The sequence below is a fragment of the Mirounga angustirostris genome, unplaced genomic scaffold (assembly GCF_029215605.1).
Source record: "Mirounga angustirostris isolate CCGP_5_RB_7025 unplaced genomic scaffold, mMirAng1.0.hap1 SCAF_6, whole genome shotgun sequence".
NCBI lineage: Eukaryota > Metazoa > Chordata > Mammalia > Carnivora > Phocidae > Mirounga > Mirounga angustirostris.
This window is the reverse complement of record NW_026991714.1, coordinates 49,746,217-49,763,290: the sequence shown is the minus strand read 5'-3', so window position 1 is coordinate 49,763,290 and position 17,074 is coordinate 49,746,217. Positions and strand designations below refer to the sequence as shown.

General features: G+C 46.1%; 1 protein-coding gene across 1 annotated transcript in view; it reads left to right on the top strand.

The window, feature by feature from the left end:
* The first annotated feature begins 7,733 nt into the window (after nucleotides 1–7,733).
* Nucleotides 7,734–17,074, top strand: part of BRINP2 (BMP/retinoic acid inducible neural specific 2) — a 50,792-nt gene continuing 41,451 nt past the window's right edge. The window contains exon 1 of the mRNA XM_045877391.3: nucleotides 7,734–8,055. Within this exon, the coding sequence (XP_045733347.2) occupies nucleotides 7,763–8,055 (293 nt within the window). The 5' untranslated portion in view covers nucleotides 7,734–7,762. The remainder of the gene's footprint in view (nucleotides 8,056–17,074) is intronic.

Below are 17,074 nucleotides of genomic sequence, written 5' to 3'. Positions count from 1 at the left end.
AGAGCCCCAAAGGATAACGAGGACACATTTTTTTTATGTTTTTTTTATTATTATTATGTTATGTTAATCACCATACATTACATCATTAGTTTTTGATGTAGTGTTCCATGATTCATTGTTTGCGTATAACACCCAGTGCTCCATGTAGTACGTGCCCTCTTTAATACCCACCACCAGGCTAACCCATCCCTCCACTCCCCTCCCCTCTAGAACCCTCAGTTTGTTTCTCAGGGTCCATAGTCTCTCATGGTTCGGAGGACACATTTTTTTTAGCAGAGACTTTACCTTCTCAGGCTTCAGGGTTCTTACCTATAAACAACAACAAACAAACAAAAACTCACATTGGATGAGGGGGTACCTGTGGACTCTTTTTGGCTCTTATAACCTATGGTGAAGCACTGGAAGAAATAACAGTGAACACACACACAGCAGTCACCATGGGCCAGGTATTTTTTAGAGGTTTTACAAATATTAACTCATTTAATCCCTACAACCCTATGAGGAGGCACTATTATTATTACCCTTTATATATACATATACATATATATAAAGGAGACATCTATATATCTATATAGAGAGATATATAAAGGATACCTATCTATATCTATCTATCTGTCTATTATCTATCTATCTATCTATCTATCTATCTATCTATCTATCTATCTATCTATCTATCTATCTAAAACAGATGGGGAAGCTGAGGCAGGAGAGTTGGAGCCAGCACGAGAAGCCAGGCATCTGACCCCACAGTCTATGCTGTTACCCCTCCACTATGGAGTGGCAGTTGGGGGTCTCTGTGCATGGCAGGGGAGGGCAGATTTGTGCTCAGGGCCACCGGAGCTGCTGTTCTTTCACAAAGAAGGAGTATAATGGAAGTGGTTTCGAGGAAGGTTAATCTGCATGGAGATCAGGTTTTAAAGGCTTTGAAGTGTGCCACTTTTTACTTAGAGGTTCTGTTGGATCAGCAGTGCCTTCTTTCCCTCTTCTGGAGACCCCCGTGACCCTCAAGAGAAGCTCTGGGGCAGAGGGGCCTCGCTGGTCTGCACACGGTGACCCGGGCTTTATCACGGGAGACTGTGAGCAAGCCTGTCAGTTAGCTTGTCTCTCCAAGGAAAGTGCCAAGGACATCTGCCAGGCAAGTATGAAGGCTCTGCACCTGACAGATGAGTCTGTCCTTGATAAGTGAAGAGCTGGTTATCACACAGCAGAAACCCATACATTTGGAGCCCTGAGGGGATGGAGCCCACAAGGTCTAATGTCACTAAAGCGTGTGTATGTATGTGTATGTGTGCGTGTGTGTATGTATGTATATCATTCTTTTAAACTCATTACAGGACCCCCAAGTCTTACATTTTGTTCTTCCTCCGTGAGGGCAAGTGCTGGGTCTGTTTATCAGAATTAGTGCCATCACCTAGTACATTCTTTCTGCGTAGGAATTGCTTAATCACTGACCGACGGACAGAAGTGGGTGAGAAGGAGGCCAGCCAAGTTAGAGGTCTTGGAGTCGGAATGTCTGAGTTTACCTTCCGCTTCCCTGTGGAGTGACCTCTGGCAAGGCCCTTGCCCTCTTCTAACCTCTCCTCTTTGAGGGCTCAGAGGAATGTAAGAACATTTAGAAAACAGCCATTATAATTAGCTCTTACCTTTGCACAAATAAGCATTAATCTTGCTCACCTGATTTTATGCAGGGAGGCTCTCCATATGCCTCACCTATTTTAAGTTGTTTCCAGACCAGCAGGCGGAAAATGCAGCAAGCATAGCTTGCCCGGGGCCGTGACAGTTCTGGGGGTGAACCTGAAACTTCTGTCGCGGAGCCTGGCGAGGACATGGTGGTCGGGGGTGGGGGTGACATCTGCCTGGGTTCACGTGGGGCATGATGGCCAAGACTGCTCTCAGAAGTGCAACCAGGAGCAAATGATCAGGGTGAAAACGCCGTGGTTGGTCTCCGTGGAGGCTGGCAGATCATCCCAACATGAGAGGAGAATGCAAGTCACTGATGGGAACTGACAGCCCGCGTATCCACCTTACCCTTCAGGCATCCCACCCCAGAACATCCTGTCGTTCCTCTTGTCTGTCCTCCCTTTCTAGTCAAAGGGGAGGTTTCACACTAAGATGTTGTAGACGAGAACAAATAACACCTTCTGAGTTTTTACCACGGACACCCTCCGATTTACTCAAGAAAACATCTCCTCGAATAGAGTTGGCCAATTAACCACTCAAACAGCTTGAAAACTTATTTAATGTCACTGCCTAATCATTTTATTAAATGTCACTGCTCCAACGGGCAAGAATTTTGGCTTTCTACCTCACTTCTCATAAGCTTCACTCCCTTTCTGAAGCCGAGTGTTTTCCCAAAGAAGTCTTAAAGTCTTAATGCCTCCCTTATATGTGTGCCCCTTATATTTGCATAGAATTATGGAATGTCAGCATTGGGCAGGATCCTAGGGATCATCTTACTTCTTAAATCGTTTCACTGATGACCGAAAGGAGGCTTCCAGAGGGAAGTGCCTGGCTCCCAAGGTCAATCAACCTGTAAGTGGCAAAGCCCAGAGTTTTATAGCTGCACATCACATGATGCAGTGAGGTGTGAAGAGTACAGGATCTAGAGTAGGTGGACCTGGATCTGCCGCTGAACCACATGATTGACCTCTGCCTTTCAGTCATCTATTCCAGGCCTCAGTATTTTCATCTGCTAAAAGGGGAACATAAAATCTGGAAGATGAAGTTCAAGTGTAATTTTGTCATCTTGTGCTTTAAGAGCAGTAACCACCACGCACACATTAAGTGATTTATGCTGGCATTTATTATTGACATGAGCAATTTTGTTACTTATAATATTAATTTCCCGTCTATTTCTCCTTCTCTTCTGGCTTCTAACAATAGCTTAGCTTGGCTGTACCCTCAACTCTTCCAGTAGGTGACCTCTCCTCTAGAATGATTTTCAAAGAGGAGACTCTCCTTCTGTCTCCCTCACCAAGATTTAGCTCACGAGCAGCGGCTGCCTCGAATCCTAACTGCTTTACGTATCGACACACCCAGTGTGAAAGGAGACTGAGACCACCAGGAGGATGCAGCACCGTCCCCACAGGTCCTCATCTCGGTGACGGTGTCAGAGTGGTGGAGCTCTGGGTCTCATAAGCTCTCCCATTTTGAAGGCTGCACTGCCTACTTCTCATGCAACTTTGTACTTGATTTCCTCTATTGGCAAAGCCGTAATCCATTTCATTCATGGCTCAGCAAACTTACTTTACTTGTGCCTTTGGTCCAAAGCTAATTTATTATTGGTGTCGGTGTAAAACTCTGTCTTAAGTATAGTGTAAGTGAAATGGGATTATTTGGCTTTCACAAGGAAATTTATAATTTTTTTCCTCAAGGAGCTAGCTCAGCCATGACGTTAAGACATTCACATGTAAATGAAGGTTTACTTATGTAGCCAGCTTTAGGATAAAACATCCTTGGAAGCATTGTGGGGAAGGTGCTAATTGTTTTAACCACTGAATATTAGCCATACCCCCAGAAGCCACGAGAATTTCGATAGTTAAAATTTGCTGGACATTTGCTGTTACCAAATTTCTACTGATATTATTTGTGGAGCATAAACAGGAAGTGGCCCAAAGCTCTTCCCTCAAAGAGCCTAATTTTCACACAACTGTCAAATGCAGCAATTACTGTGTCTTCTTTTTTTTTTTTTAAAGGTGAAAGAACACTTTCTAGAGGTTTTTTTTTTTTAAAGAAAGTTTTGAAACCAGTTTAAAACTTCTCTTTCTTAAAGAGAGATTTTTTAGTCAAAACGTCTTCAGAGCCCGAGGAAAAGCAATGAAGCAGAAACCATATGATTCCAAGGCCAAGTGTATCAGAGATGCAGTCAGCACTGAATTCAGGCGTTCTTGCTGCACTCAGCAGACTTGGCCCGGCAATCAAAACCACTTGATTGTAAAGCTGATACTCCTATAACCAGGCAGGTTCCAGTACGTTGTGAGCTCTGAAAAAGCATAATTACAAACACAGAATGACAAGAAGCACACACTGACTTAATAGATCTCATTTCTTTCTAAGAGCGCACAGCTTTTCACACCTGTCCTTGGAAAACTCTTGCTCGGCATGGGAGGTGGTAGCCACCGCCCCCAAGCGATAGCACAGGGCACAAGAGGTTCAGGGGCTGGGCCAAGGCCACGTGTTGTCCCTGGCTCACCGTGATCCCTCTGTAAAATGCACGGGATTCGTTTATCACAGACATTTGAGGACTGACTATGTGTGAGGGCTGGAGTTACAAAAACAAATATCTGACCTCTGATCTTGAGGGGTCTGTAATCTACACGGGGTGGGAGGTGGGAGGGGGAGGTGAGCCGCCTCACTCTGCTTGGGAAACTGCCATGCTGGCTTTTTCACCTGCCGGGAATAACAGCTGGTCTTCCTCAGGGAGCACGGAAACCCCTCACCAGACCAGGCTGTGCGCAGAATGGGAGAGGGGTATCGCCATCTTTCATGTTGTCTGTATTATTTTCCTATTGCTGTGGAATGAATTACCACAAACTTTGTGGCATTGAACAATACAAATTTACGATCTCGTGGTATCAGGTAGGGGTTAGCTGGGTCCTCTGCTCACGGTCTCACCAGACTGAAATCAAGGTGTCAGCCAGGGAGGCGGTTCTTACCTAGGGTTCAAGGTTCTCTTCCAGGCTCATGGGGCTGTTGGCAGAATTTGTTTTCTTGTGCTGGTCTGAGTAGTTCCCATTTTCTTACTAGCCATTGACAGAATTGCTCTCAGTTCCTAGAGGCTACCCTCAATCCTTTGCTGCATGACCCTGGAAGGCTGTTCACAGCATGACTGTTTGCCTTCTTCCAGGTCAGCAGGAACTTGTCCCTCTGACACTTCACTTTCTTTTAAAGGGGGGGGGGGGGGGTCTCATTCTCCTGATTTGGTCAGGCCCACCAAGGATACTTTCCTTTTTAAACAACTCAAAGTTAACTGATTAGTAACCTGATCATGGGAGTAGTATCCCACCATCTTCACAGGTCCTGCCCACACTCAAAGGGAGGAGATTATGCAGGGTATGCACAGAAGGACATGGGAATCTTGGGGGCTGTTTTCAAATCCTGCCTTCCACAGTGTTCTCCCCTCGTCAGTGCATTTCCACTTTGCTGTGTTTGCTGCCTTAGCCTGTGGCGTCAAGTAGCCCCAGTCTCCAAGATGAAACTTCTCCCTCCCCCACCATCAGTATGCTTTTAAAAACTGAACCATATTCTATAAGAGGAATGAATCACCAACAGAGTTTCAGATAATGCAATGAACCCTTGCATTTGTATTATCAACGCTTAGCATAGTGTCTGGCATTTTGGAGTTCCCAATTTATGTTTCTCAAGAGATGAATGTGTGAATGATTAAATGAGAAATATTTTGGGCATCCTCATCAGATTACATTCTGTAAAAAAAAATTCCTGCCCCCCATGTGCAAGGCTACTCCTTTTAGTTTATATCACTTTCCCCCGATTTAAAAGTAATACATTGCTTGTTATAAAACACTTGGGGTTTTTCTTCCTTCTATGATTTTATTTTTTATATTTAACTTCTTAATCCATCTGGAACTAATTTCCCAATATGATGTTTAAAATATTCTATCCCCTACCCAATTAGTCTGGAATGTTTTTATATATGTGTGTATATTCTAAGTTCTTGTTTATAATAAACTATTTTTGTTTATTTTGTTAACTCTATTTCGTTAACAGAACTCTGTCTGTTCTACATCATTGATCTGCCCATCCAATTTGTGTGCCAGTAGCACCTATTTTAATGATTAGAATTTTATAATACGTTCTAAGACCCAGTAGGGCAAGTGTGACCTGATTATTCTTCTTTTGGGCTTCTCTCTCGACCAGCTCATGAAACAAGGGTCTGTCTTGCTGCTTCTCCAGCTCCCTAGGTAGCTTAGCCTTCTTTGGTAAGGTCTAGATATGGAGCCAGGTAGATCTAGGTTCACATTCTACCTCTGCATCTTCCTAGCTCAACTCCGCTGAGTCCCAGTGAGAAATAAACCGATAACAGTAATGCTATATCACAAATTTACTGTGCGAATTAACTGGGGCAGCTTCTAAGAATCACCCAGCACATAGTAGGTGGGCAGTCCCTCCTAGCTGGAGGGATGTGCAGATGCTCATGCTTCTGTCCCTTCATCTTTATGAGCAGGGACCACAACTCTTTTGAAAGCACAAATGCTGAGGCTTAGGTCTCTCAGACTCCGGCCAGCCTCTAGGCTGGGAGTATCCAGCATTAATTCTTGGCCCTGCCTCTGAGTAGCTTCTTCAGGACTCATACTGGTCCAAGGGAAGTTTGTTGATGGAGCCGTTACAGAGAACACGGTGGACTCTGGGAGGGGGCGTGAATGAAATACTGAAGCCCACTTGGCCTGCCCTTACAGGACCCTGGAAAGTGCCAGAGAATTAACACCCCCTGCTACATCCTCAGGGAGCCTATCTTTGGTTTTGGCAGCCAGAGAAAGTTCTCAAAGCCACAAATTACAGGCACTGGGGTTGGAAGTCATTCCAGCACATTCTAGCACTGAAGTGGTGTCGGCGAGGGGGAGAGGCGAGACTCTGACAGCACGTGCTGTTAAAGATCAAAGGAATGAATGCAATTGTAAGGACCCCCACAGTCTGCATCTGCCCAGGGGTTTATAAAGATGGTCTAGTTATTCTTAGGCAAAGTGCAGGCACTGGAAATCAAAGGCTTGTGAGGAGTCCCAAGGCAGCCAAGAGTTTTGAAGGCCAGAATCTTTCTTGGCACCTCCCCTTCTACTCAGAGAAGACAGGGTACATACTCATTCACTCCTTCAAGAATGGTCTCTAAAGCCTTGCTGTCTGCTCTCGGGAGCTAGGATAGAAGAAGGGTACCCAGCCCTGCCTTCAGGGAGCTTTCATGCTGTGCGGAGAGACAGAACGACAGGTGTCGCGTATACACGGATCTGCTCTCTGCTGATGGTGATGGGCAATCTGATTTCCCGTTCTAACTCCATTCCTGCATGGCCTTCTGAAAGAGAAAGGATCAGATATTGGAAGCTGGAAAGGTTCTTAGATTTTATGTAGTCAAGCTTCTTTGTTCTTTATAAGACAAAACTAAGCCCAGAGGAGGGAAGGGATGTATGTGCTCGAGTTCACCCAGCATCATGGCAGCCCTGGGACCTCACTACTTTCTCTGCCCCACAGTTTGCCACCTGAGAAGTGGGGCGGCTGTTCACCTTCCCTCAGCTTCTAGAGACAGCAGGCGCTCTGCGGGGCTATTACTGACACATAGTGAACATTTTGAGAGAGGAAGACAGAAGCAGCAGATGGTGTTGAGTCAACATAGTAAACACAGAAGCAGTTTACTGTAAAGGTTGGCCAGATGACCAGAGTTCAAAATTCTGGTTTCTTCACTTAAAAGCTGCATGAACTTCCGCCACATTCGTCCTCTTCCTCAACCCCATCTTCACGCCTGCAAAATGGTGACGGTGGCGTTCCCTCGAGGATTGTTTTAAGACTTAAAGCAGGTCTCCATCAAGCGCTCTGCTCGGTGCGCAGACTGCAGAGGTGTTGCTAGCGTAAGGGCTTTCTAGAACGGGCCCTGCCGGACGCGGTCCGACGCGCACGGGCCGCTGGGCCCAGCGAGACCAGGGTGCTCCGCTGACATCTCGGTGTTGGACTTTTCTAGTTCCGGGAGCCCTGGAGGAGCGGCACAGAGGCGGAGAGCGTGGCGAGAGAATGAAGAAACCAACCGGCCGGGAGAAGCATGAGGCGGCAGTGCGGCACTCGGTTTAGAGGGCTCGGGCCGGCGGCGGCCCCATGGGCAACCCTGCTGGCGCTGGGCCTCCCGGGCTGGGTGCTGGCGGTCTCGGCCGCGGTCTCGGTCTCGGTCTCGGCCACGGCCTCCGCGGCGCTCCCCGACCAGCATGCCCCCTCCGCCGGCCAGCCGCCCCTGGACTGGCTCCTCAGCGACCGCGGCCCGTTCCACCGCGCTCAGGAGTACGCTGACTTCATGGAGCGCTACCGGCAGGGTTTCACCACCAGGTACAGGATCTACAGGTGAGTGGGGGGGGGACCCCCCGGCTTGCGGCAGGGGCGCCCCAGAGAACCCCGGTAAGCCCCGGCCGCTGCGCGGGGCTCCGCCGGCTGAGCCCACTCCCGCGCCCCCCAGACTGAACTAGAAGGGCGGGTGGGGGAGCGGCCGGCCAGGAAAACAAGCCTACCATGTTGGTTTTTAAAAAAAGATAAAAAAAGAAAGAAGAAAACACATACAAGCTGGAAAACCTGCTGATGCCTCCTGGGGGAACATAGCAAAAGGGTTTCTATTTATAGGTTGTGCTGCTTATAAATTGAGGACAAATCAGGCGGCATGGAGTCAGCGTGTGGCCCGTGCTGCCGCAGGAGGTCAGAGTCAAAGGCTGGGGCCGGGCTTTAACTAATGGGTTAGATACTTTTATGAGTTGTAATTACCTAGCCAGGCAAATGAAGGAGGGGCAGCTCCAGCTCCTCTCTGGGAGGTCTGGAGAGACCTGCAGGGTCAGGGGCCAAGCCTGCCTTGACCCTCGGCCCCACCACAGCCTCAGCTGGCCTTGCCTGTGGAAAAGGGCTGGATCTTCTTGGCCCTTTAGCCCTATCCTTGGGAGCATCAGAGCTGAAAGTCAGACATGAGACTGGCCATGTCCATCTGATGAGGGATAAGCCAGGTATATATTCCCAGCTGCTGGACTAGCACTTCAAAAGGAGAAAGTTTCTGGAAATCCTCACCTCGGTGACCCAGAGAGCCTCAGGGCTCTTGGGAGTGCATCTCTGAATAAAAACTTCCCCTTCATCCCTCTGCCCACTCACCCTGTTGTCATGGCTCTTTTGTCCTCTTCACCTTGCCCGTGGTCTTCAGACAACCCTGGGAGCTTTGCTGAAGTTTTTTCCTTTTATCAAAGACATTTATTTTCCAATTACAAATGAGTTTCTAAAAGCAACAAAAAGAGAGAAAATATGAAAAAGCACAAAAAGAAATAAAACCAGAAAAATCACTTGTTCCTTTAGCAACTAGAGGTCGCTATTATTAACCTTTTGGCACATGCACTTTTAATCCTATGAACATACTGAAATTTGGGGCCCTCTTGCTCAATCTAGCACTTTACATGTCTTATGCCCATCAGCTCATTTAATCCTTATAAGAACCCTATATTGGAAGAACAATTATTATCCACTTTTTACAAATGAGTTCAATGAGGTCCAGAGAAGTTAAGGAACTCGCCGAAGAGCATGCAGCTAATAAAGAGTGGAGCCAGGATTAGCTTCCAAGTCGTCAGACTCCAGAGTCTGGGTTCTAGAAACATTTTTTTTGTTGTTGTTTCTGAGAGTTTTTTTTTAAACTTCTGCAATAACCATGCAGTCTGTTTGGGCTAGTATAGGGTCTGAGAAATAAGATTTTAGGGTATTCATCACTGGAAGACTCCCCAGTTTACCATTGGGGCAGCCATTTACAGAGGCAGTTCTCCTGGTATGTGATTCGCACACATGGATGCAGATAGAGCAACAAGATCATGTGTCTGAGGGGCTGGTACTTCATGGGTGCAGAGGTATATAGGGATAAAGTCCTGCTCTCCTTTCAGACCATTTCTCTTCTACTGTGCTTGGATCCGGTCTGGTCTTGGAAGAGATTGCAGTTCACGCTCTGCTTCAGGGGCTCCGATCCTTGCCATCCTCCAAAGAATACAGGAGAAATTTGCTAGGGCCACTGAGGCAGGATGCAGCCAAATCAGGCCAGGAGAGGCAGAGTTAACACCTGCTCAAGTGAAGCTAAATGAGCAGAAGAGGTTAACTTGACTTTCAGTAAATATATAAGAAACTGTACATATGCCCCCCACAAATTTCCTATAAGGTCATTCAGAATGATGCTTCTCTTTTATTAAAGAACTTCTTTTTTCATCCAGAGAGATACAGAGAGAGAGAAAGAGAGAAAATCTACCCTAGAATTATTTAAGCAGCAAATCCCTCCAGTCCAGGAAAACAAGATTTAATTTACCTTAGCCTTTTCAGTTCATCCCAATCTTTTAGAAGCCCTGTCATCACCAAATAGATATATATATATTTTAAGTATATTGGAACTGAAATGTTAGGCCGAGGATCCCAACACCACCATTCACTTCAAAGGGCTATAGAAACTAGAGGGAATAAACCATCACGTTTCTTCTCCCTCAATAGATTTTTCTTCTCATGGAGCCCCAGCCCCAAGCCTGGCAGCCACTGGATGCCTGGGCGGCAGCTCAGAGCCAGTCCATGGGGAGTGTCTGTAATCACTTCTGCACCATCAACCGTTCCATCAGGTGGTAATGGTTTCCTGATCATTTACTGTGACAAGCGCTTACACTGTGCCATTCTGTTTCTCTGGGGTCAGTTATTGCACATGAACCTGTACTTGGGGAAACAGTAACCAGTCATTCTGACAGGAATGCAGCATTCTGATGTGTGACCCTTTGGTGGGAAGAGAGAGTGGTCACACACGGCTGCTCCAGGAGCATTCTGGGAGTTTTGCCTTTAGTTATTAAGCAAAATGGTGGACCCATGGATACTGTTGTAGGGCTCTATGTTATCCCTGTGGGAATTCATTTTTATCCCTTCCGCTTTTGACTCTAGTGGCAGTTCTCTCTGGCAAATGCAAGACCTTGCTGACTCTGACGAAAGTGTCACAGAAAACGGGTAGAATATACACTGAGAGTCATCCCCAGTGACCAGAAGGGCATTTTGTCTAGAAGGGCACAGGGAGAAAAGGTGTACAGAGAACATCAGTCCTGGGTTTCGAACAGCATTAGTCTTTCACTCGTTTCTTTAAGAAAGCTTTCTGTACGTAGAATTCAGATGGTGTCCACCTGTGCCTTCCATAGAAGAAAGGAGATGAAGAGTGGGGGAAGAATAAGACTTTCCCATGGGGCAGAAGCACATTTGCTCTCTCACACAGCAGGAGGGAGGCTCTCCTCTTTTTGTGTGTGAATAGATCATAACCAGCATACGGCAAGGTTCTAATGTTAAGCTCTGAATCCCACCTATTCTTACTTGGATATCAGAGTGTGCGCTTAACTTTGGGAAGAGGACTGGTTGTTGTAGAATAGCTTTGGCCTGTAATTGTGGACCCCTGGAGATTGTTGCCCTGTCCACTTCAAGTTTGTATTCCTGTAGGCACAGGTGCTTCAGAGTGAAAGTTCGGGAGCCAGATGACCTGGGTTCGAATCCTGGACCTGCAGCTTACTAGCTGTATATTGTTGGGCAAATTACTTAATTGCTTTGTCCCCCAATGTCCTTATTTATAAAATCAGGACAATAATAGTTGCCTACCTAGTGGATTGATGTGAAAATTAAATTAGTTAATTGATGTTAAGCACCTAGAACAGTGTTTAATAAATATTACCTATTACTGGATTGTCCTCAACAAATAATAGCCGATGAAAGAATGGTATTGAGATGAGAACCATGGAGCTATCGTTGTAATAATGTCTGCTGAGGGCTTCACACCAACAAACCATATGGCAAGGAGAAAAAAAAGTCATTCTCTTGCTTTCCTTGTCAAAGCATATTAACCTTTACCCCTCAATCTATTTCTCTTTGGGAGAGGAAACCAACCAAAGGATGAATGAAATCTCTCTGGGACACATATTTACTGGTCACCACGGGTAAAAATCTTTCTCCTAAAGTCAGGGATTGCTGAGCAGGCCTTCCTTAGGACACCCTCCAGAGGCCAGTCACTGCCGGCTCCCTATCCTGGGGGATGAAATGAATGATCTCAGGATGGCACTGTTATGAGAAGAAAGACAATATGCACTTTTGTTAAGCCTTCCTAAATGACAGGATGGGCTTGGCTATCTCACCCAGCTTTGGGGCAAGCTTTTAAATTCCATTAGCCAACCTCTCACCATGTCCTCAAGTCCTGTTAGACCAAGATTTGAGCAATCAGCCCACTTCTCAGACTCTGTCTCTTAACAGGCTAGTCGTAAGAGCTTTAAGCGCAGAGATCTTGTCTCCACTTCCATTTGTGACCTCACTGCCCCCTCCCTTGCTTGACTCCATAGCCCCCACTAGGACAGACACTTAAGTGCTCAACCTGTCACAGCAGTGCTATGAGGCAGATGAGGGCTACTGGGGCCCAAGGCAGTGAGACAGACTTGTTCAAGGTCGGAGAGGTAGCCACCCACAGCCAGAAATAGCACTCGGGGCTCCTGACTTCAAGTCTCCTGCTCATTACTCTAGACCATGCCACTTCCCTCTGACTGGTAAGTGCATCTTCATCATACCACGCAACCTAATCAGGCACCTAAATTGAGCTGATGCAAATGTAAATATGGTTTCTCGAAACACTCTAGCGGTAATGTTCCATTCTCTCCTTGCTACAAATCAAAGTAATGAGCAGTCTGGTTTTTTATTATTTCTTTTTGTATTAAAGCTTTAATAGAGAGATAATCATGGGATTGGAAAAAATCCAAGCCAGTATGATGAAACGCTTGAAACTCGGAAAGAATAAATTAAAATTAAGAGAGAAAAGTTAGAAATCATACAGAACAATGAGCATAATATGGTGGTTGGGAGAGAAGCAAAGCTAGGTATAATTCCAAATTATTGATCTTTGTCATTTTTACCCCCATTTCTGTCTGCTTCTCTTTTAGAAAGGAAGGGTCTGGTGATACATTAGAAGCCTTTTGGGAGGAAAACAAACAAAAATGAAATTAAATACGTGTCTTCCTTGACAAAAAAGGATATTATGTTTTGATTGTATTCTGGGCAGATTTTGAGAACCAAAGGAGGACAAAACTGAAAAACAAGAGAGTGGAGTGATACCCAAAGGTGGGTAACATTGAGGCAGGAATGTGTTTTAGCAGGTGCCTCTGGAAGCATCCAATAGGGCAAGCAGGGGTCGAATCAGATGATGTGGTGAATGAGGGCAGTTAGGGCAAAAGGGCCTTTCAGCAGGCATCTCAGCAATAACCCTAAGAAAAGACAATCTTTGTGCAGCTCATCAGGATGAAAGATAAGATCTGGAAACAGCTTAGATCTGAGGGAAGGGAGAAACAGGACCACCAAATACTTGGTCCATACCTCTCCGAGCGGCTGGTGCACCAGCTTGCCTTGAGAGCTTGTACACATTACAGGACCCTAGGGTCTCACCCAAGACCCCCAGAATCACAGTCTGCATTTTAACAAGAGCCCCAGAGGAACAGTATGACAAGAAAGCTCGAGAGGTACCACAGTTGATGACACTAAGGGCTTGGGAGGTAGAGAGGAGAACAGGATTGACCAGGATAGAGAAGGGCAGAAGGCAGCATCCCCCATGATGCATTGGAGGGAGTGGGAATATTTACAGGGGATGTTACCAATGACATAGAATAGTAGTCAAGGGAAGTGAAATTCAGGAATTAATAGCGCCAAGGCACATGAACGCATAAAAATAGATCCAGCAGCTGGGAGAAAAGTTTAAAAGCAGAAAAGCCTGGAGGGCCTAGAACCAGCTTGTGGGTGCCTCCCGGGAGATGGAGAGGTGAGGAATGGAGAGCAGCTGTGGAAGCAATCACACAGGAAGAGCTCCAGAGCTGATTTAGCATCCAGACCACGTCTCGCGGACTAACAGATACTGATTTGGATAAACAGCGAACCCTGGGAGAGGCACCATCTCCAATTAAGAGATCACAATCCACATAAATAAACGGCAACCAAAGGCAACCTGAGTCTGCCTGGGTAAATCGCAGTGATTTCCTAGGCGGGCAGTACAGTGGCCGAGGTAGCGAAAGGCTGTGTTATCACGCAGCTGCAGGGTGCCACACGGGAGGCCCTGGTTCTCAGGGGGGTGGCACAGGCAGGAAGAAGGTGAGCTCTTCTGGAGGAATGGCCTCACCCAAGTGAACCGGTTGATCTCTGAACTTCTCACTGGATCTATATTTCAACAACAAGGAAGTTCGTCGGGATGGAAGGAGGGAAGTGAATGGTGTACAAACTAGAAAAAAACAAATTAGAGCAAAATCAGAGGCAAGGTGGCAATGGTGAGCCTGCAATTCTGGTCACAGGCACTATTTCTCCATCCACAGGTGAGGAGGTAGGAGAGGGATGGAACAACACATTGAGAATTTACTTTGATCATGAGTTTGATGCTGGCTAAATACATTTAGCACCTCTGACACAGAGTATCTAATCTAGGCTAGGGACCCAGCATAAGATCTTCACCCAAGGAATTTCATTCCAGAAATGTCTGGAAGGCCCTTGAATGGGGCCCTGCCTAGCCTCATCCTTATGCCAAATCTATCTCCGTCTCTGACATGGAAACACATCACACAATGCTACAGACCCATATGAAGCTTCTCATCGTGTAAAAATAACTGAATGAGAAAGTGTTCTGTTCTCTTGGAGCAAGAAGAAATAGCACATAAACAACAATTGCTACATAAGAGCATAAGCAGAGCAATATTCATTCAGTCAGCATTTCTGAGGGCCAACTCTGTGCTTACGCTTCGACAAGATTCTGATAATAACGCATGAACAAGGAAGACACAGTTCTTGATCTGATGGAACTTACAGATAAGTACATTTGGAGATGTCTGCACAGAAAGGTCAAAGAAAGCTGGAAGCAAAGGGAAAGCATAGACCAAACTCGGACGGATGAGTGGAAAGTGTCCAGGTGGAGATCTGGGGAATGGGATGGTAACCACAGGAGCAGTAGAATCAAAAACATGGGACTACATGGTGTGGTTTAGAAACTGAGCAGCCACGCCCCTTGCATTTAATATAAATGTCAGGAAATATGTGACTGAGTCCCTCCTTCACCTGCTCTGTCCCACTGTGTCATTTCTGCCAGACCTTGTCCCTCCAAAATGCCAGAAGGGCCCCTTAGACACTGATTTCTGCCAGGGTACAATTTCAAAACACTCGCACCTGGAGGGCCATGTCATTTTCCTATGTTAGAGATGAGTAAAAGGAAGTAAAAGTAATTGTGTGTCTGGAGAAGGTGGAGCCAAAGGCAGTTCCTTCTGTTTCTACCTGGGAAAAATGGGATGTGAGTGTTCACCTAGTGAGAAAATGGTGAGCTGTGCTGGTAGGCCCAAGAAAGCCACTGGTTCATCTGAAAATCCAGCATCATTTATGCTTAAAAATCAGATACAGGGTAGACTTACCATACTGTGTATCTGCTCACTTGGTCCTCTTACAAGTATTTATGGAGAGTCTCCTCTGTGCCATGATTCTAGGCACTATGGCAAGCTACAAAAGAGAAAAAACAGGGTTCTGCTGATGGAAGTCCTGTTTGAGTGACAGTCCACACACCTGAAAACACCTCAGACTATAGCATCTCAAACACTGGAGAGAAGACATCTGGTACCTTCTCCATGACTGATGGACAGCTTTGGCCCATGGATGCCACATCAGAATGAATTCTCAGGATGCCAGTCCCAGGTTCCCCCAGGACAAAATGACTCTTGCCTCAAATTTTCTTATGTCCTTGGGGGCGATATCCAGGTTGTCCACCCTGGCTTGAAACAGGATTACAAAAATGGTCTGTGAAAAGAAAATGTAAAAATACAAACGTGCAAGAAATGGAGGGAAAATCCAGGATGGCCAAGGGGAGGAAAACAAGATCAGTTTTGTTTTCAGATGAGATTTAGTAGCAAGATCTTGAGTCAGTCAGGCAGAGAAAAAGAGGATTAATTTTTGCTTCCAGAAATAATTAATTTTATTCATGAATGAATTGTTACTTAGAGCCGTGTCCATGTAGAGACGAGGGAGGTAGGCTTCATCTAGAAACCATCATGACACGGATGCAGGCAGACGGGGACACTGGCTAGTCATGTGGTCTTTTCCTTTTCCTTTTTTCTCCTCAAGAGAAGAGCTTTTTCTGGGTCAGGGATTCTCATTTTTTTTCTTTATTCCGCTTCTGCCACATTTATCCCACCTTGGGGCTTCCCACATCTCCCACAAGAAAATTATTTCAGTCCGTGTTGCTTAGAACAGTGAGTGGCATGTGGCGGGACATCTCTTCATTCAGCATATATTTATGGAGCACGTGAGTGTGCTGGCCTGGCCACAAGTGCTGGGGGCACACTGGGGAAAGAGACATGGTCCACGCCTCATGGGGCTCTGCCCTCCAGGTTGACTCCCAGGAGCAGGTGGTTGGAGGTGGGGAGGTCTGTGAAGCGGTACGAGGGCCTCCTGGGGAGTTCGGTTCCCATACCAATCATCCATCTCCTCCTCCAAGACAGAAGCAGGTGAGCGTACTCATAAGGCGCTGGGGGCAAGGAGAACACATTTATTGCCATCAAGCTGGGCGAAAGGTGAAGGTTTGGACCTGAGTCACAGAAAGAAAGTCCCCACAATCCATCTGACTCAATTTAGAGACAACAGGAGCCCACGGGTGCGCCCAACTGATTGGCACAATCCTAAGTGAAGCCTCTAGAGAAGACACCGCTCGATGCTGGGGTTGGGCCAGGCAGGTGGCCTCAGGTGGAGCTCTGCAAGGGCTAACTTTGACGAGGGGGAGACTCTCAGAGGGACGGTCCCCTGGAGGGCACGGGTGTCTGAGAGAGAAAAACTTTTAGTGAGCAGGGATCTCAGTGCCTTGACCACACAGTACTGAGCAGGGACCACAAGAGAGCCGGCTCATACCAACCTCCCCAATTTCCCCCATGGGACCAAGGGAGTAGGGGGCAAAGAAAAGAGGTTGTTCTGAGAGGGCAGATACATTGCCCAAATTTCTCTTTAACTTGGGAAAGAAAGCAAAATATTCCCTCTACTATGAAATATTAGTAACATTAATAAGTAATAACTCTATATCAAGTGTTCATTACATGCCCCACATTTTACTATTATGTATCATATATAAATGATTGATATATTTATTGTATACACACACACACACACACATACACACACATACTACAGTTATCGTAATGAGAAACCCACCAGGGAGATGCTCTCTGTATATATATATGACAGATGAAGACACTGAGTTTTAGAGGATGTATACATCTGGTAAGAGGAAGAACCAGCATTCAACCCATACAATAGATGATCTGACTATTAAATGCTTATTGAATCAAATACATAATTT